General features: G+C 38.3%; 3 protein-coding genes and 1 long non-coding RNA gene across 6 annotated transcripts; 2 read left to right on the forward strand and 2 right to left on the reverse strand.

The window, feature by feature from the left end:
* The first annotated feature begins 1,390 nt into the window (after positions 1–1,390).
* On the forward strand, positions 1,391–2,097 carry LOC110050502 (core alpha-(1,3)-fucosyltransferase-like). The gene has a single exon (XM_089288915.1). It carries the CDS (start codon positions 1,477–1,479, stop codon positions 2,095–2,097), a length of 621 nt encoding a protein of 206 aa, XP_089145041.1. The 5' UTR covers positions 1,391–1,476.
* A 678-nt stretch (positions 2,098–2,775) lies between these two features.
* On the reverse strand, positions 2,776–21,699 carry LOC110049337 (SH3 and PX domain-containing protein 2B-like). Of its 2 annotated transcripts, XM_020755163.2 has the most exons (12): positions 21,567–21,699; positions 16,335–16,415; positions 16,103–16,178; positions 11,775–11,851; positions 11,461–11,555; positions 10,631–10,662; positions 10,172–10,300; positions 9,813–9,923; positions 9,546–9,660; positions 9,041–9,183; positions 5,226–5,278; positions 2,776–5,058 (listed from the first exon to the last, which is right to left on the reverse strand). In XM_020755163.2, the coding sequence occupies exons 1-12, from the start codon at positions 21,636–21,638 to the stop codon at positions 3,619–3,621; spliced, it is 2,424 nt and encodes an 807-aa protein (XP_020610822.2). In that variant the 5' UTR covers positions 21,639–21,699; the 3' UTR covers positions 2,776–3,618. The 2 variants fall into 2 exon arrangements, with proteins under 2 accessions (XP_020610822.2, XP_089145033.1); XM_089288907.1 differs by lacking the exons at positions 16,103–16,178; positions 16,335–16,415 and having other exon boundaries at positions 21,567–21,588.
* Positions 21,700–21,841: 142 nt separating this feature from the next.
* On the forward strand, positions 21,842–25,710 carry LOC149118075 (uncharacterized). Of its 2 annotated transcripts, none has more exons than XR_016207039.1 (4): positions 21,842–21,981; positions 23,618–23,879; positions 24,011–24,092; positions 24,735–25,710. It is a non-coding gene; the product is annotated as an uncharacterized LOC149118075 (long non-coding RNA). The 2 variants fall into 2 exon arrangements; XR_016207040.1 differs by having other exon boundaries at positions 24,011–24,045.
* LOC149118076 (uncharacterized) lies at positions 24,753–25,696 on the reverse strand. The gene is made up of 2 exons (XM_089288938.1): positions 25,417–25,696; positions 24,753–25,310 (listed from the first exon to the last, which is right to left on the reverse strand). Exons 1-2 carry the CDS (start codon positions 25,677–25,679, stop codon positions 25,088–25,090), a joined length of 486 nt encoding a protein of 161 aa, XP_089145064.1. The 5' UTR covers positions 25,680–25,696; the 3' UTR covers positions 24,753–25,087.
* Positions 25,711–25,740: the final 30 nt, after the last annotated feature.

Here is a 25,740-nt window from a genome sequence, read left to right on the forward strand (position 1 = left end):
CAAACCCCAATATTTTGATCGTTTATTATTTATATAATAATAATTTTGATCGGTGCTTACTTATGATCTATTAGAGGACAGATGCATAGATGAAGTCATTAACAACTTGTTTTTGGTTTCTTTATGAAATAAAACAAGTAGATTCTATATTGCCGTGCGTCTGTTCAGTGTTAGATCATAGATGACGTCAAAATGTGGTAGGAACATTACTGACACACTCGCCTAATGGGTCATGTGCCACTTTTTTTTGTTCTTACCACATTTGACGTCATCTGTGATCTGTTACTGAACAGACGCACGGCAACATTTAATCCCTTTTTTTAACGAGTCATGCACTAGTGCAAATCGCTGCTTTAAAAATAGCGGTTTGCATAGTTCTTCTCGATAGAACACGGCTCTTGAAATTCTTCAGTCTATTTTTATTACTTACCGGTTTTCCAGGGGCCAAAACTTTCGAAAACCGGCTTGCCTGCTTAATTATATTATTTATTATTTTTATCTGCAGATGAGACTTATTTATACTTGTTTGGATATTGAAAACCTCAATAGACATTCTATCTTGCAAGGTCAGATTCATAAAGACATCTTGATACTAAAAACATCGACGGCACCTGCCAGGGAGGGCAAAACAAACACCGTGGCATACAACGTTTGCATATTTCGACGACAGAGAGGGGATAGGGTTGGTGTTTCTTGATAAAAATTCTGCTTTTTCCCTCCAAATATTCAGACTTTACTGCGAGGTACTCTAAGCGCAATTCTTAAGCTTTGTCTTATAACAAGTAACAAGGAAGTCTTGGGTAGTTTCCATTTAAAATGCTGACAATTCGACGTACCAAGTTTTTCGGATATGACTTGTTCCTGCTAATTTCGCTGACTTTAACCATTTTCGCTTTGGCAATTCTTATTCCTGCATTTAATGGGACGTCAAGAGAAACTCGCTACTCTCAGAAGTGGAAAGTTATTTTATTTTACACCAAGATATTCGGTGTCCGCCCGACGTCAATATGGTCACGGACATCTCTTCAGTCGTGTCACGTGCCTTGGTGTATTATATCTGATGACAAAGAGTTATTGCGTGACAGTGACGCTGTGATTTTCCACGGCAGAGACATGCCAAGTGTATTGCCTACAGAACGATCCACCAATCAGCGATGGGTTTATTTCGTTCAAGAAAATCCTCATTACACTTCACCTGAGCCCTCTAAGTATAACGGAGTATTTAATTGGACAATGACATACAAGCGATTGTCAGATGTGTGGGTTCCTTATGGTAGTTACAGAACAATTCTAAACACCTCTTTTCTCAGCCAGCACGACTCTTTAGCAGGTAGGTGGGTAGACCGTTGTTTCACATTATCTAGCAGTAAAATTGTACTCAGGTTTGATTGCAATGTTTATGGCCTGGAATGAAGAAACCATGCTTATATTATGTTACTGTAAAGGAAAAAAATCTTCATTTGCTACTTATAATGTATGGCATTTGCTTCGTTATGTCTAGATAGAAACTTTTCAGCCGAGAAGACCAGACTGGTGGCCTGGGCCTCAAGTCATTGCTCGTCACCAGCGTTCCTCCGTGAACAGTATGTAGAGCAGCTTCAGTTGTACATTCCTGTCGACGTATTTGGTAAATGCAATCCCAATGCTTCTCCGTGCCCTCGTGGAAGCCAACAGTGTGACGCCTTGTTGAGCTCGTACAAGTTTTACTTAGCTTTTGAAAATGGATTCTGCGAAGACTACATCACGGAAAAGTACTGGGAACAGGCTTTAGAGCATGACTTGGTTCCAGTAGTTATGGGAGGAGCTGATTACAGTAAACTAGTGATTCCAGAATCTTACATCAATGTACTGGACTTTTCTTCCATCAAGAGTCTTGCATCATATTTGAAAGCTCTTGATAGGAACAGCACCGCTTACAACGAATATTTTCACTGGAAGAAAAAGTACGCAACCGAGCCGATAGTAGCGCTATGCAAACTGTGCGGAATGTTACATGACGAGTCTTTGGCAAGCAAGGTACACTGGGATTTAGGGAGCTTCTGGGGGGTAAAGGAAAATTGTATGCGACATTCAAAAACGATAAATGATCAAATTTGATCCAGGTGGAACAAGCTATAGGTTCTGAGATCAAGAAATGATAATTAGTCCAACCTCCACCTCGCTCTTACTAAAAGTGCATTTCAAATAAGGTTTGGAAATAACAGAGACTTCGTTTACGTCAAACAAGTTCGAATATATATGGCCTTTCTGGAATAGCCATCTTTAGCTTCGTATGTAAATCACCCATTTCAGATCATGTGTTTTCTACAGACTTACGGAAATCTGTAAGGATATTAATTTGTTCCTCAAAAAACTTGTCAGGACAGTGTGCAGTTAAGAATTGATTGACACAGGAAGGTGTAACAGAAATCGCTGAACACAGCACCACGTGCAGTCGAGGATAATTAGTGATTTTCCCGTGAGGCTTCGTACTTCTGTCTTTCCTGTCTCGGCTCTGACCCTGTGTATGGAACGAGTCGATTCGAAACCTTCTCTCCAGGACGTCAAATACCTCTACAAAGTATTTTCGTATTCTTCACTCTTCGGCGATGATATGTACACAGAGAAAGTAAAACAAAAGATCATAATCAGTTGTTGTTTACTGCTCAGTGAATGCAGTATGACGGATCTTTTTGTTCCAATGTATGATACAAATAGCCAACCTGATCAGGACATGTTCGTTTCTAACCTTGTTAGTGTTCAATTGGAAGAGACCAAAGATAAACTAGGAAGATGTATCTTAATCCTTCATTTAATGTGCTATTCAATACAGTTCAAACAGTTGCTCGGCTTGATTTTTATAGAAAGAAGGGACTCGCACTTTCTTTAAAACTAGTGAAAATATTTGTGCAAGTCAAACGCTTTCCTGACTGTACCAGAGGACTTACAAGGCCTCAATTCTGAATCAGCCTTAGAGATCTTTACCACATTCATTGAAGTATTAAAATTTGTAATGAAACTTGTAAGACATTACTTATGTTTGGAAACGATGCGTTTCTTCCTTTTTCAGTAACTGCGTCGTGTAACATTCAGTGAATTCGTAATATATACTTATATTCTAAGTGGCATTTGACTAATTGAAACAACTGAAACTAAATAGAGAGAGACTAAAGGCACTTACAAATTTCAAGGTCATTACGAGTTCAGTTCTAGTCAAAGAAATGTAAGAGAGAGAGAACGATGTACAGGAACTAAAAATCATAGAATGCTGACTTAGTCAATTGCAGAATACAGTGTCTGTACTCCCTTCATAGGCTCAGAAAACCGCAAAGCCTTTCCTACCGAGTTCAAATAAACTGCCAATGGTGATTTCATTACGGAAACTGATCCCAAATTACTAAAACAGATTAGGTCACTAACAATCAACAGTGAGTTCTTCACATACAGTACATCATGTATGATATGTGACGTATGACTTGGCACGGAGGTTTAGGGGAATAAAACAAACGAAATCACCTTGAGGTTGAAAGATGAAACAATACCTGATTTTGTTTTGTACCCATAAACATTCAGAGCCATTAAGAACTTCGATTTATCAACAATTATCCATTATTATTTACATTTTTACTTCTGAATATTTCATTCTAAAGCTTGCAAATAATTTGACGGCGCCCATCCAGACTTGGCTCCAATCTTAACTAGCCACCAGCCTCCCTCGTCCATCTCCAGCACTTCCATTCGATCACCTTCCTTGAAGCTAATGCATTCTTTATCACCGTCATCAGTATAAGCTGCTACTGCCACATAAACTGTTTTCGCGTTTTGCTGTTGTCCAGTCTTCGGAGGATTTGGTCTAGCTGGTTTTCCGGATACTGTTGGTTTTTTGTTCACTGTTTCTAAGTACGAAGCCGGCGCCCAGCCTTCATTACCATGTTTTGTCTTGATAAGCCACCAACCGGTATTGGAATCCTCTAGAAACTCAAATTCGTCTCCCTTGCAGAATGACAAACCTTCGCCATTAGAAGAGAATGACTCCAAGGCTTTACACATCGTTTTCTTGTTCTCAGGAACAGAAATTATTTTTCTAAGCGATGGCCTTGGTGGCACTTCAGCTTGGGAAATCTTCGAGCGCGGTTTTACTTCAGGTTTAGTCGGAAGATCAGGTTTCTTTGGCACAGGATTTGTTAAAGACGAAGGCGGCTTGACTGAAGCTTTCACAGGAGGTAACGGTATCTTAATTCGCTGTGATTGCGCCTCACTTACAGCCTTTCCCTGTTGAGTTGAAACTTCCGGTCTTCCTTTTGAGGGTGGCTTTTCACCCGAGGGTGGCTTTACACCCGAGAGTGGCTTTACACCTGAGGGTAGCTTTACACTCGCGGGTGTCTTTTCACCCGAGAGTGGCTTTACACTCGCGGGTGGCTTTATACTCGCGGGTGGCTTTACACCCGCGGGCGCCGCTGGTCTCGGAGGTGCTGTAGATTTCTTATCTGCACTGGAAGCAAGATAGCTAGACGGCACCCAGCCTTCTTTGTCTTGTATCCGTACAAATGACCATCCATCCTGATTTTTCTCTATTAAATGTGCTATTTGTCCCTCTTTGAATGAAATACTTCCTTCAAAATTATCTTCATAATCCGCCAAAGTGATAAACGTTGCGTGAACGTCTGAAGCCTTATTAGCGACAGACGCTGACGACTTGGAAATGCTTTGTGAGGCATTTGAAGCAGGAATTACTCTCTTTGAATCGCTTTGTTTTGGAGAGTCACGCTGTTTTGCAAACGAGTTTTTCTCAGGTGTTTTCTCCTTGCCCCTTTTTCCCAGGTATGAGGAAGGAATCCAACCCTCATTACCTCCAATTTTTCCCAGCCACCATCCATTGGGAGCTTTTTCAAAAACCTCCACCGATACTCCTTCTTTAAAGTTTAACGCGCCTTCAACGCCCAGAGAACGAAAATCGCCAAGGGTGAAATATTCCACTTCTGGTGACTTGGGCTGTCTAAGGGAATCGCCGAGTGCCATCGTCTGCTCATAAGACATGTTTGTGATGTGGACTGGCAGCTTCTTTATTGACTTCTTAACCTGAAAAAGAATTGGAAAGAGGGCAACTGATGAAGACAGTTCCATTGTCGGGCAAAATTGTGCGAAATTCGCATGAGCGCAATCAATCGATCAAGGTGAAAGCATGTCCCTGCTGATCTGTGTAAGTAGATGCAAAAAATGAAAATGTGCTTTCAGTGGAGACTCACCGAACTCTTTCTTGGAGGCACCTTCCGAACTTTTGACTCTGTCCTGTGTGATTCTGTTCACCGAACAGAAATACAAAGAAAACATCTAGTTACATTTGAACGATATCGACGAAACCAATACTGGAGCGACGCTCAACTGAGAACTGGAGTTATGAAGCCATGAGCAATAACAAGTTCAAATTGTTTATATCAGACTTGAGTATCGAAAATTATAATCCATCAAATATTTTCGCTCGTGCGCGATTGGTCTAAACGCGTCAGGTCACTAAATATTCCCAGCTAAAACTGGGGAATATCCGAGTGGTATTCCCCAATTTTCAAAACCGCGCGTGTTGCGAAAAACATTTGAAGGATAATAAACACAATAGCCCCCATTTGGCGCGAAAATATGCTCTCGGAAAACTGTTCGCTTTTCGGAGCAGATAATGCCCGCGGACAAATATTCGAGCATGTTTATTCGCATTTGCTTGGGTCCTACATTACTAACCAAAGCGATTGACTCAAAAAACTGCGCAACTTTTTCATCCAATCAGAAGTACATCAAAACTTATCCTAACTCGCTTGTACACGTATTCCCGCGCATGACATCGGCTACATGCTACATGGTTCACTGGATTATTTATGTCCTTTTAGGCAAGAGTGATAATTTTGGTTTTGGTTTTGGTTTAGAGCAGTTTTCAATTGAGTGTCGTAAAACCAGAACCAAAGTAATCACTCTAGCCAATCACAAAGGACACAGACAATACAGTGAACCAATCAAACTTGAAGTAATTACATGTAGCTGACGCAAAGCGCGGGAAAACGTGTGCGAACGAGTCATGATTGGTTTTGGTTTTTCTTCTGATTGGATGAAAAAGTGGCGTGAGTTTTTCAAGGCAATCGTTTAGCCCAGCAATGCAAAACCAATTATTTTTCGACAACCAAATGAAAATCGCTCTATATGCTAAGTTGGTGATCAGGATATGGGGCGCCGTTTGTAAATATTATTTAGACCGAATTTATGCCATTTTCCCCTTATTTATAAATAATTGGAAATGCCACAAAATTTGTTGATAAATAAGACACAATAACTTGTCCGTTGATATGTAAATAATTATTTTAGGTACGTTCTGATTCTGATAAATAATCTTTTACCATAGAGTTATTATATATAAATAATAAACTAAACAACTTCAATTATTTATAAATCAGGCCATCTCTAAAATAGTTATTTACATATCATAAAGTTTGTAAATCCCATTATTTAAAAATAAATTACTTCGCCGGGAGTGTAAATTCATTATTTATAAATAATGAATTTCACCTCGCCGAGTGTAAATTTATTATTTATAAATAATGAACTTCATTGAGTGTGTAAATTCATTATTTAGAAATAATGAAGTTTCATTTCGCCGACTGTAAATTTATTATTTAGAAATAATGAATTTAACCGTGTGTGTAAATTCATTATTTAGAAATTAATTATTTAGAAATAATGAAGTTTCATCTCGCCGAATGTAAATTTATTACTTAGCTCTTATTAACCGAGCTGGAGGTCTGTATGGGAGAATCTTGACCGAGGTCGTGAGTACAGACCGAACGCAGTGAGGTCTGTACACACGACCGAGGTCAAGATTCTCCCATACAGACCGACTTAGCTCGGTTAATAAGATGTTTATTATATGGCAAAGAAGAAAACTTTAATTCGTTTCATGTAACTGGTTTGCCGACAGTTTGCTTGCGAACGGCGATGAGCTTAACTTAAACCTGCCGAAATTTGCTGGTTCTCTCTACTTGTTTGTTTTGTCATCAGGCTTTTTGACAGTGCCATAAATGATTGAGAAGAAAATAAAAGAAAATGGTGAACATTTTTGTATTTTAGTTTGCTACTTTGTCAACGCAAAATGAAACCGGTCTAGATAGATGACGGTCTAAATGGGAAAATCTAGACCGCGGTCAATATCGATTTCAGCTAATCATATTCGTGAATTCGGTAGTTCCCAGTCTTTGTGAGACGCAGCCATATAATAATTAGAAATAATAAACTTCACTGAGTATGTCAATTCATTATTTAGAAATAATAAAAATATGAATGGCTGACCCAGCGTCTCTTGCCCGATCGATTTCGGAGGCTTTTTCTCGCGCTATAAGTGAGACAGTTAATGCTGCCTTGCTCAGGTACGTATGCAGCCTGAAATTCAGCAGTGGCGGATTTAGGGGAGCCCCCCCCCCCCCCCCCCCGCCCGTTATTTTGGTTAATTGAGTTTAAGCGAGAATCACGCTTCAAATATCTATTATGTAGTTCTTATTCACTCAACAATTCGGCAGCTCAAACTGCAACAGGAACAACGACAACGACAACGACAACAACTACTCAAAGGCCGAGGTAACAGGTAAATTTTAAGCCAAGAAATTGCTGCATGAAGAAAATGCAGAACTTTTAAAATCGGAAAATCGAATAATATATTTACATGCTTAGATAATTCTTTGTAGCCTGCGAACAGGCTCACGTTCGAGCACAAACGCGCTCGGCGTAGCTGAAAGCGAGAAATCGACGGGCGAAGCCGCGAGAGGAGAAAGTCACTTCTTGGCGCCTCTTTCCCGCCCATCGCTATTCCTGTTCGTCACTCGCACGTTTGATTCAAACGTGAGCCTGCTCGCAGGTTAAATTCTTTGTGACCTTTGTGACCTTTGGACGGATAGCTGTGTGACACACTTTGTTTGGCTTGATCAAGTCACGGCTGGGCATGTCTATTCCAGGCAAGTCCAAAGATCGTACACGTGGAAAGCTAAATTCATTTACCTTTAAACCATTATTGAATTTCAATAGAAATCAGACCTTTCACTTAGCACGCCAAGCGATTTTTATTTTCTTCATGCAGCAGTTTCTTTTCTTAAAATTTACCTATTACCTCGGCTTTTGAGTAGTTGTTCCTGTTGCAGTGTCAGCTGCCGAATTGCTGAGTGAATACGAACTCCATAATAGATAGTTGAGGCGGGAGGTGGGGGTGGGGGGGGGGGGAAGAGAGAACGGGCTCCCCGGGCCCCTCCACCAGATCCGCCACTGCTGAATTTCAGGCTACATACCGCCGCCGTTACCTACCTGAGCAAGGGTAGCATTAACTGTCTCATAGCGCGAGAAACAGCCTCCGAAATCGATCGGGCAAGAGACGCTGGGTCAGCCATTCATACTTTCATTATTTCTAAATAATAAATTTACATCCTCAGTGAAGTTCATTATTTCTAAGTAACAAATTTACACTCGGCGAGATGAAACTTCATTATTTCTAAATAATAAATTTACAGCTGAAATGAAACTTCATTATTTCTAAACAATGAATTTACACACTCAGTGAAGTTCATTATTTATAAATAATAAATTTACACTCAGCGAGGTGAAATTTATTTTTTCTAAATAATGAATTTACACTCCCGGCGAAGTAATTTATTTATAAATGATGGGATTTAGAAACTTAATGATATGCGAATAACTATTTTAGAGATGACCTGATATATAAATAATTGAAGTTGTTTAATTTATTATTTATATATAATAACTCTATGGTAAAAGATTATTTATAAAACAGGACGTACCTAAAATAATTATTTACATATCAACGGACAAGTTCTTGTGTCTTATTTATAAACAAATTTTGTGGCATTTCCAATTATTTATAAATAAGGGGAAAATGGCATAAATTCGGTCTAAAAAAATTTACAAACGGCGCCCCATATCAGGATAACATGAATAAATCGAATACACATGTTTTCACTGGGAGGAAGCCTGTGCTACTTGCAACGATCCCTGTCACAAGGTGTCAACAATCTATCCTTACCAGGAGGTTTAGTAACACTGCTCCCTTGAGTCAAACCTTTCTCTCTTGCTAGTGATGCTGAGCCATGGCGTATAGCTTGAACCTGAGAGGGCTCCGGTTTTTTCAGATACATGGCAGGCGCCCATCCCTCACGATCCTGGTACCTAGTAACGACATGAACAAGCATTTAGAGGCAGAGGCAGAATGTATGAGTGCTTTGTATTATATAAGATGTAAAGATAAAGGAATTTACGATTGCTACGAGGGTTTCGCTCGACCACGCTTATAGTCATGCACTGGTCACTATGCTGTATGATACTGCGGACCGCAGGTTATTATTAACAGGTTAAGGGGCTTTGGAGCAAGAATATATACCACCAAACAATACCTGGTGTTTAAAACACACAGTGACTCAAAAAAGGTGTGGTAAACAGGCTTGGCTTGGAAAACAATCTCAGACAGCAATGAATTCACGTTAGCTTTACTATTGTCAGGAGACGTTACCAGTATGGGTCATAGAACTCACCGAATAAGCCACCAACCATCAAAGTTCTTCTCTAACACGGTCACTAGCACACCGACTTCGAATGAAATTTCGTCGTCTAGCTCTGCTTTGTAATTTGTTGTTGTGATCAACCTCTCTAACAAATTTACGAAGACAGAAATTTAAATTAGCAAGAAATCACTTCACACAGTATGTATTAAATTAGAACCGTAAGAGATTCAACTGAACTAACCAAGATTGAAGCATCTGAAGAGAAGAATTTCATGGGTTATTATATGCATGCCTCACCTCCTGATGAAACAGGAGTATTTTCAAACTCATCCGTATTGCCATCCTCACTCTCCAGATAAGCTGCTGGAACCCAGCCCTGCTCTTCATCCACATTAACAAACCACCAGCCTAAAATAATATAACAACAAAATCAGGGAAATGAAATGAACAAACAAGCAAGTAAGCAAACAAAAAAGCACGAGGAATCATTGATGTCAAGATTGTCAGTGGACAGTTGAGTAGGACGTCCGTAGTAGTGTGAAAAACAAAAGTGTTTCCTGAAAGGCAAGGCACTTCAACTTGTCACTTCTTTATCGGTAAACATGTACTTCACACAGTCACACCCTTAAAGAACGTTCTATTTTGTTTAGTTGTACCATTTTCATTCTTGTCGATAACTTCCACTATATCTCCTGCCACCATATTTACTTCATTTCTGTTTTGTTTTTTGTAGTCTGCAATGGCCACATACTGCTCCAACGACACAGGCCCGGATATATGGTCAACTATTAGAAAATATGAAAAAGCTTTAGTCACTTGTATAATTCTTTCATGAGCAATAACTAGTTTTTTTTTCATAACTATGATTTCCTTCCATACGAATGTACACTTTTTAGTTAAAAAAATTGACACAAAGTCTTATATAGGCGCTTTAAATCAATTAACATGTTGAGCAAACATTACAAAACACATTTAAAATGTCACTCAGTTAACATGTAAACAAAATGTGACTGCTGACATGTATATTTCACTGATGTACCTGATGTTGTCCGGTCATCAGCTGAGTGTTGTGTAGGGTTTACATTGTATATACAAGAAAAAAACCTGTGACCTACCTGAATCCTTTTCCTTCTTTTTCTTGTCTTTCCTACATAAGGAAGACAAAACATTTGGTGGTTATATACCTCTAATGATTTAATATTTACCTCTTTGTGAGCATAAGTACAGAATCTACTTTTAAGTACACTACAATTCTACAGTGCACAGTTTCATACAGAACCTGACTTCTTTGACAGCTCTCATCACATTAGTCTCAAAAAATTTTTTGTCCAAATTATTTACTTCGTTTATCAACTTCATCATAACCTAATACTTCTTCAGGAACACCTATATTAAAAGCTTGGAAATGGGTGGGCTCATGGTTAGTACATCAACATTAGTACATCATGGTTAGTGTGATCGTCTCCAGATTGAGCAGTCTGGGTTCGAGCCTCGGCCGAGACATTGTGTTGTGTCCTTGGCAAGACACTTTACTCTCGCAGAGCCTCTCTCCACCCAAGTGTATAAATGGGTACCGGCAAAACAAAACTGTGATGGACTAGCATCCCATTCAGGAGGAAGGGGGGGAGGGAGGGGGTAGAGATATTCCTAGTCACTTCCTGATGGGCCACTTGGCTCGTATGCAGACTTTCCCTACCTTTACTTTTTTTTAAGTTATGGGGTTTGGCCACGCCCTGAACTCCCTTGATCTGCCCTAGAAATCAATCAATCAATCAGTCCGTCTGTCCGTCAGAGACACTTAAGCCAGTTTACAAAAAAACTGTGAGTTCTTCCAATATGAAGGTGATGATCTTGATGATGATGTACATGCACAGCCACAAAACCAACACTAAAAGACACTGTTCTCCTACAGTTGCATGCTGAGTATAATGTAAGACCAACTTACTCCTTAGGAGGTAAGTCTATGTCCTCTGACTGTGGCTCAAAAAATTTGACAACAATGCTACAAGTTGATATCTTGGGAGGTAGTGAGATGAGTTCCTGGAAGTGAACAACACATGTATAAAATAGTTAGTGAAAGCATCAGATAATTCCATTTGAAACTAAAGGACTCAGGAACATTCACTGGATAGAACACGACTATGCTTTTTTGTCCAGGAATTCCAAGATGGCCTCCCATTGCTCTCAGCTTCCTAGCAGCAATCTTGAAAACAAAAACTACTGCATGAAGAAGTTATGAACATGTATCACTTTGCAAACCTTGCAATATTCACTGATAGGTTCCTTCCTTCGCAGTGCTACATCTCGCACATGGCTTCTTCCAAAGATAATTTTACCTACACATTAAAATGAAAATCATAACCACACTGGTCCACAGAAAAGAATGCCTGTATAACATAGAGGTTTTTTCCTAGTTTGGGAACTTAAGTTTTGTTAGTACTTTACAAATTATCTGGGAATGAAAAAACTTTGAGAACTGCACCAAAAACAGAATCAAGACTTGTCCAGGTGAGTAAATGAGAGCTAACTTTATACAGGCAAACTTTCACGCTTTAGGCACCTAAGACTCACAGCTGTAGGTCACAATAATGACAATCTCGTGCCAGCTCATGCCTGTGGACCAACTTCTCATGTGAGTGGAAAAATTCTAAGTGGCATGTATCACAGTCTTATGACTCACTTTGAAAAGACATGTAAACTTGAACCAATGGAAGAAAAGAATGGTCCATGTAATTAACAAATACTTCAAGTTTATGTTTTGCAAAACACATTCTTGGACTAGGATGTCTTTGAGGACATCTCTGGGATGTCTTCAGATGTTTTGGGATGTCTTTGGTTATGGTTTGGTAGTGTTCAAAAATCCTAGTATTCCTAGGATAAATATCTGATGCCCGTTGTTTAAAAAAATTAAATTAAATTTACAATATTTAGAGAGGAAGCCATAGCAACCTTAGGTGGTTTACATGCAAGTCCTTTATCTTGCAGGTCCTTTATCTTGGAGATGTTGGTTTTTGTGGAGGTAAGAAAACCCGAGTAACTGGAAAAAACCCTCGGAGCAAGGTGAGAACCCCAAATAAACTGAACCCATATATGGCACTGGGGCCAGGATTGAACCAGGGCCACATTGGTGGGAGGGAAGCACTCTCACCACTGCACCATCCCTGCTCTCCTAAAGATATTTATTAATAAAATGATATTAATATATTAACGTTGACAAGTATATAACTTGTGTCTCTCTTGTTCTTACTCTAGTCTATCTCAACAAACATGTGGGCATTATTGTGAGCCAAGTAATGCATGACTGAGTTTGGTTTCACCACTGATGGGTTGAAAAAAAAAAAACAATCCAAAAACAAGATGCCGCCAACGGTAAACTTAATCTCTAACAGGTGAAACACCATGCCTGTAACTTGCTTTTCTTGGTTAAGGTGATTCCCTGGTAAAAGAACCCGCCATAGATTTCCATTGAAACTTGGTATGCTGTTGTTCACGCCACAATGCTACGTATAATTATTTAGGTGACTTTTGGCAATGTCCCAGAAAAAATGTCTTCAAATACCCTGCATTTTTTTATCCTTTAAGGGAAACATAATTTGGACATGTGTTGTTGGGCCAGTTATGTCTCCCTCTGTAGTATTTATTTCATTTGCCAAAAAAGTAGCCATAGATTTCTACTAATTTTTTTCTCAGTTATTGAGGATATCGTTCTCATTGAAATTATGAAATGAAACGTGGGGGTCACTGTGCCCATTTAAGGTTGCCGTATACCTTCAGGGGTGTCTCATGCCCAAGCGATGTAGCGCGTCCGGTTTAAGCGGTAGATACCTTAACACTTATATCAAATTAAAGCTTATAGAGCTGGCTATCAAACTATACCAGGAATATTGAAATGAAATGAATTGCTGATTTTTTTCAGGACCACTAAATGTGAGCGCCCTAATCACCTTTTGGAAGCTGCAAGTCAAAGTGAAGTTTGTTTTTTGCCAATTTAGTTTTTTCCCCGGTTTAAGGACAAAAAGTGCTAAAAAAGAGTGTCTGCATTTTGCCATATTCAATTGCAGTAAAAAGTTACAGAACATTTTTTAAAATAGGATTTAAAAAATGTGAAGTGATCGTACAAAAATCGCTCTCGGAGAAAAAATATTTCGAAGCAAACAATTCGCAGACATGTTTTTGTTTACTATATGTTAATCTAGCTACTGTCAAAATTTGAGGTCAATCGAAGAAATTCCCTTTGAGTTGTAACTCTTTAAAGTGTCTGCTTCGAGTGAAAAAATTTATTTGAGAAAACAGCGCTAAGAAAAATCTGTTACTTCGCAGACAAACTCCACCCACAAACGCTTTCAACTGGGTTCTCAGATCACTGAGCCAATCAGCGTTTGGAAAGTTTTTTCTCGCGATGAAATTTACGCGCGAATCTCCAAAACACCCTTGTGTTTTGCCACGCGCTCAAGGCAGAGAGATAATTTTTCTGCAGCTCGGTTTTTCTTGAAGCTGGTCTGGCAAAATGGGTAAGACAAAAAAGGATAGCGTGTAGCCAACATAGCTCCCTGTATCACACAGGTTACATTTAAACTGGTACACTATGCACTGTTGATTAACCAGCTGTGGTTTGGTCTCACATTCGTGAAGGTCTTGGCCAATTTTCCGACTGACAAATACGGGCTGGATTGTGGTTTGGAGCTTAATGCTAAGGTCTTTCAACTGCGTCTTAACATGCACGGGCATTTATATGCCCGCGTGGATGGCCATAAAAGCACGTCATCTTCAGTAGGCAAGTACTATGACAATGACCACGCGGGTGCTGTCCCTGAGGACCTCCTCAGCTGTTTCAAAGTTCTCAAGAAATGCATGAACAAATTCAATTGTCTTGTCAACGAGATGCTTTACATCAAACAATTAACACCGAGTTTGAACGTGCAAACGGATTCTATCCGTGCCAGTGTATTTGTGTAGCCACCTCTGCTATGTAAATTAGTTATAACTCTTGAACTCGCATTTGTTAATTTAATTCTCATTTGTACCCTTGATAATGGCGTCATGACGTCGCCAAAACATCGGGAGATTATATCGTTTGTTTTTACTTGTCTATGTATTACTAAATCGTTGTTAATACGAAAAATGCTTGGATTAACAATGCTGATCAAGTGAGTAGAGGTGAGTAGCCAGCCAATTCGAGGCATTCATGTAGGCAAATTATATTCCTGTGAAAGTCGTCTCAGTTGATTGCATACGCGTTATAGGGCTGTCAATCAAGAGGGAACTTTTACTTCTGGCCATAACGTAAAACCTCCATTTCTCCGCCAATATTTAGTTTTTTTCAATTTTTTTTTAAGAAATTAGAGATTACTCTTCAACCATTACTTTGACCCAAAAATCCAAATTTGAAGAAAATTGCTGATCTGAAGGTATATGGTAACCTTAAGAGAAAAGGAGCATTTATTTCGCTATCAAGCTTAGTTTGAGGGAAATCTCTTACGTTTTGTATGCGCACGTGCTCATGTACGGGTGCTCACTCACTCACTCACTCACTCACTCATCGTCATTGGGCCCACGAGGACTTTTGAGGATGTGCGTGCACTAATGACATGAAAATCGTGCCCAGTAGGGATGCGCAGTGTAATACTAAGGAATCACCTTAAATAATTATTATGTTTACGAACAAGTTACAGGGCTTAGCAAATGCAAAACCAAAACACTGTCAATAGACTACACCCTTATTCAAACACACAATGACACAAACACAAGATCAGAAAGGAAAAATATGTTCTGGTGCTATCACTGGTATACACTGAAGTGGAAATAATGCAGGGAAGGTCTACTGAAAATCACTCTATCTAAAACTAAGAGAAGATTCAAAATAATAAAAGTTTACAAAGGCAAAAATGATACCTGGATTTTTGATTCACACATTATAAAATATCCATGGTTAAGATGCAAAGTGACAGGAAAATTGGCTTCAAGACACAATTGCATGATTACAATGTTATGTAGTCACTAAAACAACTGCATGTAAAAGTACCCTTCTTTTTCATGTGCTATGTTCATAATCTCTTTTTTATTCCTAAGGCATGTTTGGTAGCTGAAATATTTTTTTTCTAGCTGAAACTACACTGGAACTGTTGGTACCTTAATTACAACCACCTTAACTTGACAAAAATGTTTTCTATATAGACCACCTTCCAATCATGGCCACTTTCCTGGCCCAACCAGTTAAGCTCAACAGCATGTACAAGTATAAATCATACTCCATAATAATTATTCCAGAGATGCCATGAAACTAAAGTTTTAGATCTGATCCAGAGGCGTGACAGTCATCCAGCTCTCATGGATACATAGCAATTTGCTACAGAGCAGTCTTTTAAGCTAATCATGTAGAAGTAAATGCATTTTAACCAATTACTTTTCGACACTCTAGTGAAAATCTCTTTGCACAAACTGTACCATACATATTGAGTTTACCTAGTACATATCATTAAATTACATGTATATGAAAATTATATTTTGAATTTTGGAGTCAAATGTAAAGGAAAATCTTAAGAGGACATGCTATAGTAATAAGGTAAAGGTACCAAAATGAGCTGTACCTGGCAAAAATGGTAAAATCCTCTTAGAAGGATCTTTCACACCACTCTCATCTGGAAACTCTTCTAAAAGCTTGGTCTGTCAGAACAAGAGTTTACAAACAGAACTAGAAGTTTACATTGACTTATCCTTCATTTCAATAAATCAAAGTATTGGCATTTACATTTCACAGATCGAGTCACAATTTTACATCAGCCTAGAGGGGCATTTAAAATATGTCGCCACGGTACAAACCTGAAGGTCAAAGAACTTGCTGTATCTTCTATAAACAACATTAACACTCCCATCCAACCAAGTGACATTTATGACATAAACCTACAAGAAAAATAACCCACTGTAGTATCTATTAAACAAGGCCCCTTATTTTATGAGTCAAATTTATTAGTCAATGAATCAATTGGCTGATCAGTAGTTTTTCACAAAAATAATTCCAAATCACGTTTTCCTTCATGTTTCTGTCATGTCCTTTCAAATTAGTGCATGACATCACAAAATGTAACTGCAACGCAAGCCTTAAAGTTTGGCAGTAAGCTAATTCTTATGATGATGCAAGTTTTGAAGTGAACAGTCATTCAACAATTTCAACTGGGCATTAATCAATTCTGTGACCAAATCATCATTCAAATTGTATTATTTCATAATTCACTGGGAACTCTGTATTCTTTACTGTTTCTTGAATGTTCCAGTTCCAGTAAATAAACTTATAAAGTAGGGGTTTATTTTCAACTGATTTGTTTATGATTCTCACAACCCTTGCACAGATTTTTTCTGGTGCTGTAAAAGCTTAATGCTTCTCTATGGCTGAAGGAACACTTCCTCCTTCCCTCCTCCAACAATTACTATGGTTGCCTTATTTGCTCTTTGAGAATTGTGCACAGGAATATCATATGCACAATATCTTTGAGACTTAATATGTGACGTTTTGTACAACTTCCATTACTCCATGCATTACATAGAGTGAATGGGGCATTGATGATCAAAGGATTATTTCCAGAGCACTCTGTGTCGACAATCTTTGTTAATTAGCTTGACAAGAAGAAAGGTTATTATTTTTTTCATGATGTGGATTTTGTAAAACAAATAATATGGGGGCTAGCATGATGTTTACAGCAGACACCAAAAAATAACTTGGATTTTGCTCACTTATTTTACTACTTTATTGTAAATCAAACCTGTCTAGTAGAAAACTCACCGTGAATGCAAAAAGTTTTATTTTTAAATAAAACTTTTTCTGTACACTTAAAAGTGTAGAGATGGCTGAGACCAGACATAAAAATGACATAAATAGACCTAAAAAGTTCAATTTTTGCCATTTGCTGTAAATGTCAAGCTTAGCCTCTCTAATAAGGGGTAGAAGAACTTTGACAATGTTCCAAACTTATGTTTCAGCTCATTGGTACACTGGGCTCGTAAACTTCATATATACGCTGTGACACGTCCTTGTCCCCAGGACTAGTCGTGCTTTTCTTTTAATTGTGCAATGCCAAATGCTAATTTTAAAATCGAAAGAGGTCACGTGATCCATTGAAATAGGCCCTTCTTGTAAATAGAATCGTTTTCCTTAGTAATTGCAATTTTTTGTACTTGACTCATTGATTCATGACTTATGGCTCATTTTACTCATTGATACTTTTGAACTCTCCTATTAAACTTACTGACAAATCAGCTTTTACATTTAAAAAGGTAAATGGTGCACATTTCTTTAGGTATATACAAGTTACACTTCTAAGAACAGAACTTGAAAGCTTGAGCAATCCTCATTCACAAGCATAAATGTCCTGAAGACATATTTCCAAGAATCCAATTGCCAAAGTAAGTCAGATTCATCCACACTACATGTACAAATGACGTCATAAAGAAAGAAGAGAATGTTCAACCTTCATGATCACTTAATGTTAATCACAACTGTTCACCACTTGTGTGTTCCTTGAATGATATTTTACTTGGCAATAAATATATAATTGGCACCCAAGCATACTGCTGTTGTTTATTAGACTGCAAGTAAAAACTGTCGACTGAAAAGTTGAGTTTTTATAGCCTTGTAACTGCCACACCTTCAAAACATGTGTAAACAGTAGAACCAAATGAATACAAACAAAAAAAAGTCATGTCAAGTGATTTCAATCATGGTTTAAGGCTGTTATGGACATATATCACATACATGTAAGTTAAATTACTTGTAAACTGGGAACAAGATGAAGAAGTCATTAACACCTTTGATGAGGGGGACATGGGGCTTTGCGGTGTTGCGCTGTTGACTGCTTTTCTAATACCGTGATGCCTGCCTTGCAGTGTTGCGGTTATCTCAATCTCTACGGTTTGCAATGTTTTGTTTTTCACACTACCCTTGTTTGGTAAAATGGAATTCTTTGTGGTGCCGTGTTTCTTGTTTGACCTTTCTCCAACCTAAATTTAGCATGTAAACCTCATTAATCCATGCTAATTTACAGTTGTATATTTTACAAACTAACAAATATAGACCAGCAGTGGCTAGTTAACCTGCGATATGCTCCAGCTGCCAATCCAAAGCTGCTTTTGACCTTTATGGGCATCAGCAGTGTCCACATGTAGCCAATAAAGCATTGTGATGTGTTTATTTTGTGGAAAATTGTTGAGGCACAACAGTATTATAACAAGTGTAGACATTCAAATCATGGGCTAAATAATATGTTGCAGTGGCAGTGTTCATTAATTTGTTTTGCTAACTCTAAGGAGTTTGTGGTGTTCAGAGCACCCTCATGTCTCCCTCTTTGATGTTAACATCAAAACATTTCAGTATTCAAACTGTTTCAGTTTTGACTAACAACAGTTTCACAATTGTTGTCAGACTGGACGTAGTGTAGAGCTCTTAATCACTACCCCCTCTCAGGCCATCTTTAAATCAATCTCTGAATGAAGATGCTGTCTGTTTGCCTGATATTTAAAGTAACCCCTAACCCCTGAGGCCTAGCAAATAATGTTGTGGAGACGTACTGATTAAACCAAGTGAACAAACAGCAAATAAGAACCCTCCAATAATTGAGAGTTAATTTATCTGCATCCAGTAACTGAACCAACTTCTATTATCCAATTATTTAAGAAGACAATTTTTTAGTGTTTCTCTCAAGTTATAGAGCACAGGTGGAAATCTGGAAGAATGAGAAAATGCTGTGCTCTTCAAACTTTTATGAGTGTTTCTGTTTAAGTAGTAGAAAACATGTACCGTGTTTCCATCGAGTTCTGGAAACACGAGTGGAAGTTTGGGAGAATGAGAAATGCTGTGGGAACACTAGCTGCAGGTGAGTGTTTCCACGGCTTTTTTGAGTTCTCCCAGACTTTCATGAGTGTTTCTATAACTTGATACAAACACGGAGAACATGTTTTATATTTCTTTTAGAAAACACCACGACGAAAAAAAGGAAACAGCTTGTTAACTTTAATTATCAAGGTGAAAATTCTCTTTGCTCGTGCCATCATTACGTCCACAGCTCGTGCTAGTTCTGCATTTCCATCGAGTTATAGAGACACGATTTTTAACCAATCAGTTTGCATATTTTCTTAGGACTATTTTCTAATTAACAATTAGATGACGAGCTTGAGATTTCTATTGTGTGGCATGTCATTGTTGACAAGGGTGCAGGCTGAGTCATCTATCACATATAGAAATCAAGAACGAATAATCTAATTCTTCTAGTACAAATCTACTAGTTGTTCAAAACTTTATCTTAGTCCTCTTCACAGAAGCTTCAAAAATGCAAAGAAGCAGCTCCAATTTTGTCAAAACCGCACGCTGCTAGGCTGCTTATTAACTATGATAGAATAGATGAGTAGTGTAGCCAATAACAGAACAGAATTTGTGATAGACTGCCAGTAGACTCATACTAAAACTCGATATAGAAACTTGAGGAAAATGTTTCCTATTTCTTTTAGAAAACACTGCAGTGAAAGAAAAAGAAAATCCCCTGATTATTTTGATTATCAAAATTCCCCTTGCTCACTTCTTTCACCATATCAACATCCCCAGTCATAGTAACTGGTCCTGTTTCTATCGAGTTATTGAGGTATGGCTTTTAGCGTGCACTTTCTTACAGGGTGTTATCCATACTGATTTATATCTATTGCTTTCAGCTGCTTTTCAGTGATTAATTTTCAATGGTTTTGCATACCAGACTCTAAATTGGCTCAATTACCAGCTGCTGTTCGGGAAAGGAGCCCGCGCTCCTCCCCCGAACTCATGGCTGGACTCGTGGACTTCACATTGTTAATTTCAACCAATAAGAAATCTGCCTGCCTGAATCGAGCAGGCTGCATAAATTAGCTCTCTCGCAGTAGCAAAGAAGTTGTGCGACATGAAGTGCGATCGCATTAGTGGGATATTCAACCAAATCTAAACCATAGTGGCATATACAACACGCAAAATAGTCAACAGCTTTATGCGTTAGAATCTATATTTGAATCATGTGGTGCCAGAATGTCAGATAACGAACAAAGTCAACGAAGAGAGGGATAAACGCAAACATCGATCTCAAGAAACAAAACACTAAATCAAATTGATGTGCATGGCAGTCTTCTTGAAGGAAGACACCAGTCTCTGGCGAAGCCAGACAAAATTAAATTTTTAAATGAGCCAAAGCAAACCGAACTAGCAAAACATAAACATCGTGTCAACACCATGCACACCATACAACATATGCGTGACCTTTGACATGACAGTTTCTACACCATAGTCAAACAGCTCTGCTCTACTTTTTTTTTTTTTTTTTTTTAAATCTTCTATAGAACACAACATGTAATGTCCTTCCCCAACAATAATGTGAAACAAAATAGGTTGGAGGACCAAAATTAAAAGAAGTTGTGAAAACGCCACAAATTTTACAAGCCGTACTGCGTCATGTGGGCCTGCCTATGATTGTCATCAGATGACATTTCCGGCCACCTGAAGCGCCGCAAGAATTAAATTATGAAGATACGTCACAGACATGCTTTGTCGCTCACGCGTCCAGCCGTCTCTTCTCGGAGAGGAACGTAGACCTGACTCGAGAAAGCGGCGGAAATCGAGCGTAGACTCTAAACGACAGGTCCAAATGTTTCTCGTGATAACTCCATTGTTTTGAATCACCTACCCAAAATAAAAGCTGACGTAACAACTAGCCCAAGTAACCAACGATCGATACCTTAGGTTATTTTTAATGGTTTAACTTAGTATGGACATCAATAATTAAGTAAGTTGTGGTTTAGCATGGTGTTATGATTTGTACAATACACGCTATACAATACAATATACGCTATACAATACAATATACTTGCTATTTCGTAGCCCTTTTCATTCCTAAAACGAAATGTCGACGGGTTTTTTTTCATCCTGACCATACATAAAATAACCCTGCAGTTTTAACTTAATCTTAAGGTTAACCATGCATGTACTGAGAAGAAAACATATTGGACTAAATTAGTGATCACGGGATCCATTATCTTTGTAGTACTTACGTAATGTTTGCTTGGTATTTTTCGTTTCTGGATGTCAACAATTTTAACATCTGTCAAAATTCTTCGCGACATTGTTCAAACCATACAGCAGGAAGGGAGTTTTCCACAGAACAGTGTTGGAGAAAGGTGCTCGGCTTCCAGTTTCGACGACAGGGCTGAAAAACGACTGCGCACGCGTAGGGTTTTGGCGGGTGAGTCGACGAGTGGTGGCATTTTCGATCGTTTGATCAACGCAAAGTTTTGGCGCCATTCGATGTTAATTTTTTGGACTAATATCATCCGGGAAAAATGGAGAAGATGGAACTTTCAATGTCATTTCAGTCAAGCAGATGTTCCTGATATCCTGAACATATTTCTGGCTATATTGACGGTCTAAACACAGCAAATTCTAGCAGACATCAGTCGCAGCGCCATGGTGAGTAGTGACCGCTTTACGCTTGTTAAGTTTATTTTGGATACCACTTACAGGTTAAAAAAGTGTAAATTTCAACTCCCTTGTTGTCAATACATGTATTCAAATGTGTTTGCCCTTTACAAATAATTATATATAGATGTAACCGACCCGCAAGGATAAACCTGCCACGTAAGCTCGCATTTGAGCACATCAGCTTACAGTTGTACTTGAGCACTCGTTGCATGCTTTTGGACTTCACGGGAACAAGCTGTAAAGGAAATGATTCCCTTCTTCATGTTGAAATATTTATGTATTTACCCTGCCACTCAACATTCCTGGAGATATGACAGAAAAATTAATGGAACGCTGAGTATTCTTGTGAAATTGAACAGAGAATTTGGAAAGGTAAAAAACTATCTGCTCTCATGGGCTGACCTTGACTTTGCGGATTTAAGCTTATATTTCGCTAATAACGAGTCTATAAAGGCTTACTTTCTGGATACAGTAGTCGGAGTTCAAATTCAGTTTGGTGCACATTTCTACAGATGCCTTTCCTTATTTATCTCCCCGTCAATTTAGTAAGTAACTATAAAAATTGGTCAATGGAGCCTGAAATATGCACGGAAATGCTCAAAACTTTGAGTGAAAAACTGTGCGCAAAATTTCCCTCAACCAAACGGTAAGAATTGCCTGTCTCGATGATGCTTTCTCGGGAATTCTTGAACTGGAAGCAAGCCCAGTAGAAGGTCAATCACTGCAGCAAAAATATAAGAAAGGGAGAAAAAGGAAAGGAGAAAAAAAATGAATAAAATAAAAACGAAAAGTTTACAGATGTAAACCACACTTTCTCTTTGATTTCTGCGTATGCCCTGGCCAAAATGTCGTAAAACGCGATGCTGGTGGAAGGAAAGGCATGCTGTCCTGTTGCAACTGCTATTTGAGTAGATTGCAGCTAATTTGGCTCATATCCAGCCTGAAAATGTCCAAAATGTCCAAAAAACGCTTTTTAGACAAAAAGCTCTGGGAGTTAATGGGTTAAAAAGTAGTTTAAATAGTGGAATTTAGGAAGCTAGCAAAATATATGCTAAAAATGCTAAAAAGCTGGGAAAAGTTTAGTGAGTGTTAGTGAAACTTTGCATTAGTGACTGTACCAAGAGTGAACTGAAAATTGTTGACTTGCTTGAACCAAGAAAGTAATTTGAAGGAGTACTGCCATTCTGCAAAAGCTGTATTGGGCTCCACTGTTCCCATGTAAGTGGCTGTCTAAGAGGAAAACATCTTGTGTGGTTGGAATGAAGACAACAGTATTGTTTTGCTGTGTGTTAAAGCAGTTCTCCAGTGAAAAGGTAAATTAGCTGCAGGACTGCTTCAGGGATAATGCTAACAGGCATTTCAGGTCCTACAGTGGTGCCACCAATTACATTGTTTAATACAGTAGATGATTGTAGAGCTTGTAAACACCAAATGTTTGAGGAATGTTTTGTGTCACTGAGTCATAGATGCTGTTACCCACTAAAATCCCTTGCACAATTAGCTGGTACACCCATGTCTGGCTCAGTGGACTGTTGAGCAGAGGAATTTGAACATTTTCTGAAAAGAACCTTTTGCTAAACAAAAGTGCAATAAAAGTACAGGCATTGCTTCCTTTTTTTCCTAGAATTGTGGACTGTGAAATACTGCTTGGGAATGACCAGAAAGTGACATTGCCATGATGGTTTGGAGGGATGATAATGAGTGTTAGAACTCAAGAAGAGCTGTCAGAGGGAGACGAGGTATTTGTAGCTGAAGGTTGACTTCTGGATGAATGATTGGCCCGGGATGGAAGAAGGATAGTTTCATAAGTATCCAGGATGCTTTTAACCTTTTGAGACCATTCTGGTGAGGTGTAGAAAAGTTCAGCGTCAGATATGTTCAAGCCTGTAAGTGGTGCATAATTGCTGTCATCTTTATGGAGTTCATCATCATCATCATTTTCTCTTTCATTAGCATTTTTAGACAACAAAAGCCCATTGTTGAAGGTGTTTGCTAACTTTTGAACTTTTTTCTTCAGTGGTTCAGCACAGATTGGGCAGCAATGATTTGAAGGTAAGCAAGCTTGGTGAAAGCAGTGGAAGTAGGCCAGTCTAACAATGGTAACTGTTTCTCTTGTGCAAGTTGGAAAATCACAATAAATATCTGGGTGAGGTTGTTGGCCTGGTTCTACATCATCAAGATTATAACTTAGTGGAAAACACTTAGTGTCTACTGTGGTTTCAAACGTTGGGAGATGGTACAGTGGCTTCCCTTTTGGTCTTCCATTATTTGCAACTGGACGTTCAACCTGAGTCAAATAAATGAAATGTTGAAAAAATAAATTGTGTGCATGTCAGTGGTACATGTACATTTATTATGAGGAAAACATGATGTTAGTAATTTTGTTCGTTTGTTTTTATTTTCCATTTTTTAAGTCAGAGATGTTATCAGTATTCATTAATTATGTTTGTTTATTTTAATATTCATTCTATTGTTTGGTACATTTTATATCTATATCTGCATATCCTTATCGTACATATCTAAGAATCATGTAAAGAAGCCTAAACCATGCATTTTAATTAAACTGTCTTAACACACCTCAGGAATTTGACAATACTTTAGAAATGTGGAAAATGCTTGCTTGCAGCTTGTGTTTTTCAATTTTTCTTGCATCATCAAATTCTCGTATTGTTTTATTATGGTATAATAAATGGTTTAGACTTCTGTATTTATTAATTTCATGACTATTTTTTTATTTTCAGGATTGTTACCTGGTATGATTTGTGGCAGTTCTGTGAAATGCTCTTAAACAGATCAAGAAGAAATTCTGCACTTTTCCCTGCAATAAGCCACAAGTTGGATTCACTCTGCTGACCATGGTGGTACTGTGGAACAAAGGACTGGACAAAGGAACTTATTTGTACCGGTTTTATATTTGCATGTCACAAGAAACTCAGAAATACGTGCCACTCATTTTAAAGGGCGTTCTTATTGTAACCTCCCAGTAACCATACCTTTTGAGGAGGGCTGTAATCGAAATTAAATTAAATTAATTAGCCAAAATGGCTTTTTTTCAATGATATTCTTTGGTAGTGTGCATGAAGCCATTTGTTGATTAGAATTGCTTATTTATTTGCAGACTGACCTCATTTACTCTCTGCAACTGTTGTGATATGTAGTTGGCATGATCTTTAGCAAGGTCTGCTTTTAACTGCTGCGCGTTCCTAGGCGTGGTGCTGTATCCTAAAATCTGACCAGCAGATAGGCCTTGCAAGGACATGCCACAACTAGCTGTGTATAAGCCACTGTCCTTTTGCGATGCAGATGTTTTTTGTGACCTGTCATGTAGGTAAAAGTAATTTGCTTCTATTGTTACAACCCCTATGAACAATGAATGAAAAACAATTTTCTTACAGGTAGCTCACTTCATTTAAAGTTTGTTACCTAAAATAGGCCATTATGTGGAGTAGGGACACCACTCTCTGCTCTTGCATCTCTCTCCTTCTGTTGGACAAACTTTTTCTTCCACTTAAACAGTTAAGGATGTCCTCAAAGAGTCCAGGGCTATTTTTGTCTGTAAACTGTTTCATTGCCTCTGGATTGTAAATTTTCTGGTCTGGGGTGGTTATTTGATGTCTGTACAGGGCCTTTTGAAATGCTTCCAACCTCTTTTCAATTTTTGACTCTGTAATAGAAAAATCAACCATGACAAAAATTAAAATATTTTTGTGAGAAGTATAGAGTTTTTGTTATGATGCTAAATTTTAA

The sequence above is a fragment of the Orbicella faveolata genome, unplaced genomic scaffold (assembly GCF_042242905.1).
Source record: "Orbicella faveolata isolate gen_17 unplaced genomic scaffold, um_ofav_v1 contig_1, whole genome shotgun sequence".
Classification (NCBI taxonomy): Eukaryota; Metazoa; Cnidaria; class Anthozoa; order Scleractinia; family Merulinidae; genus Orbicella; species Orbicella faveolata.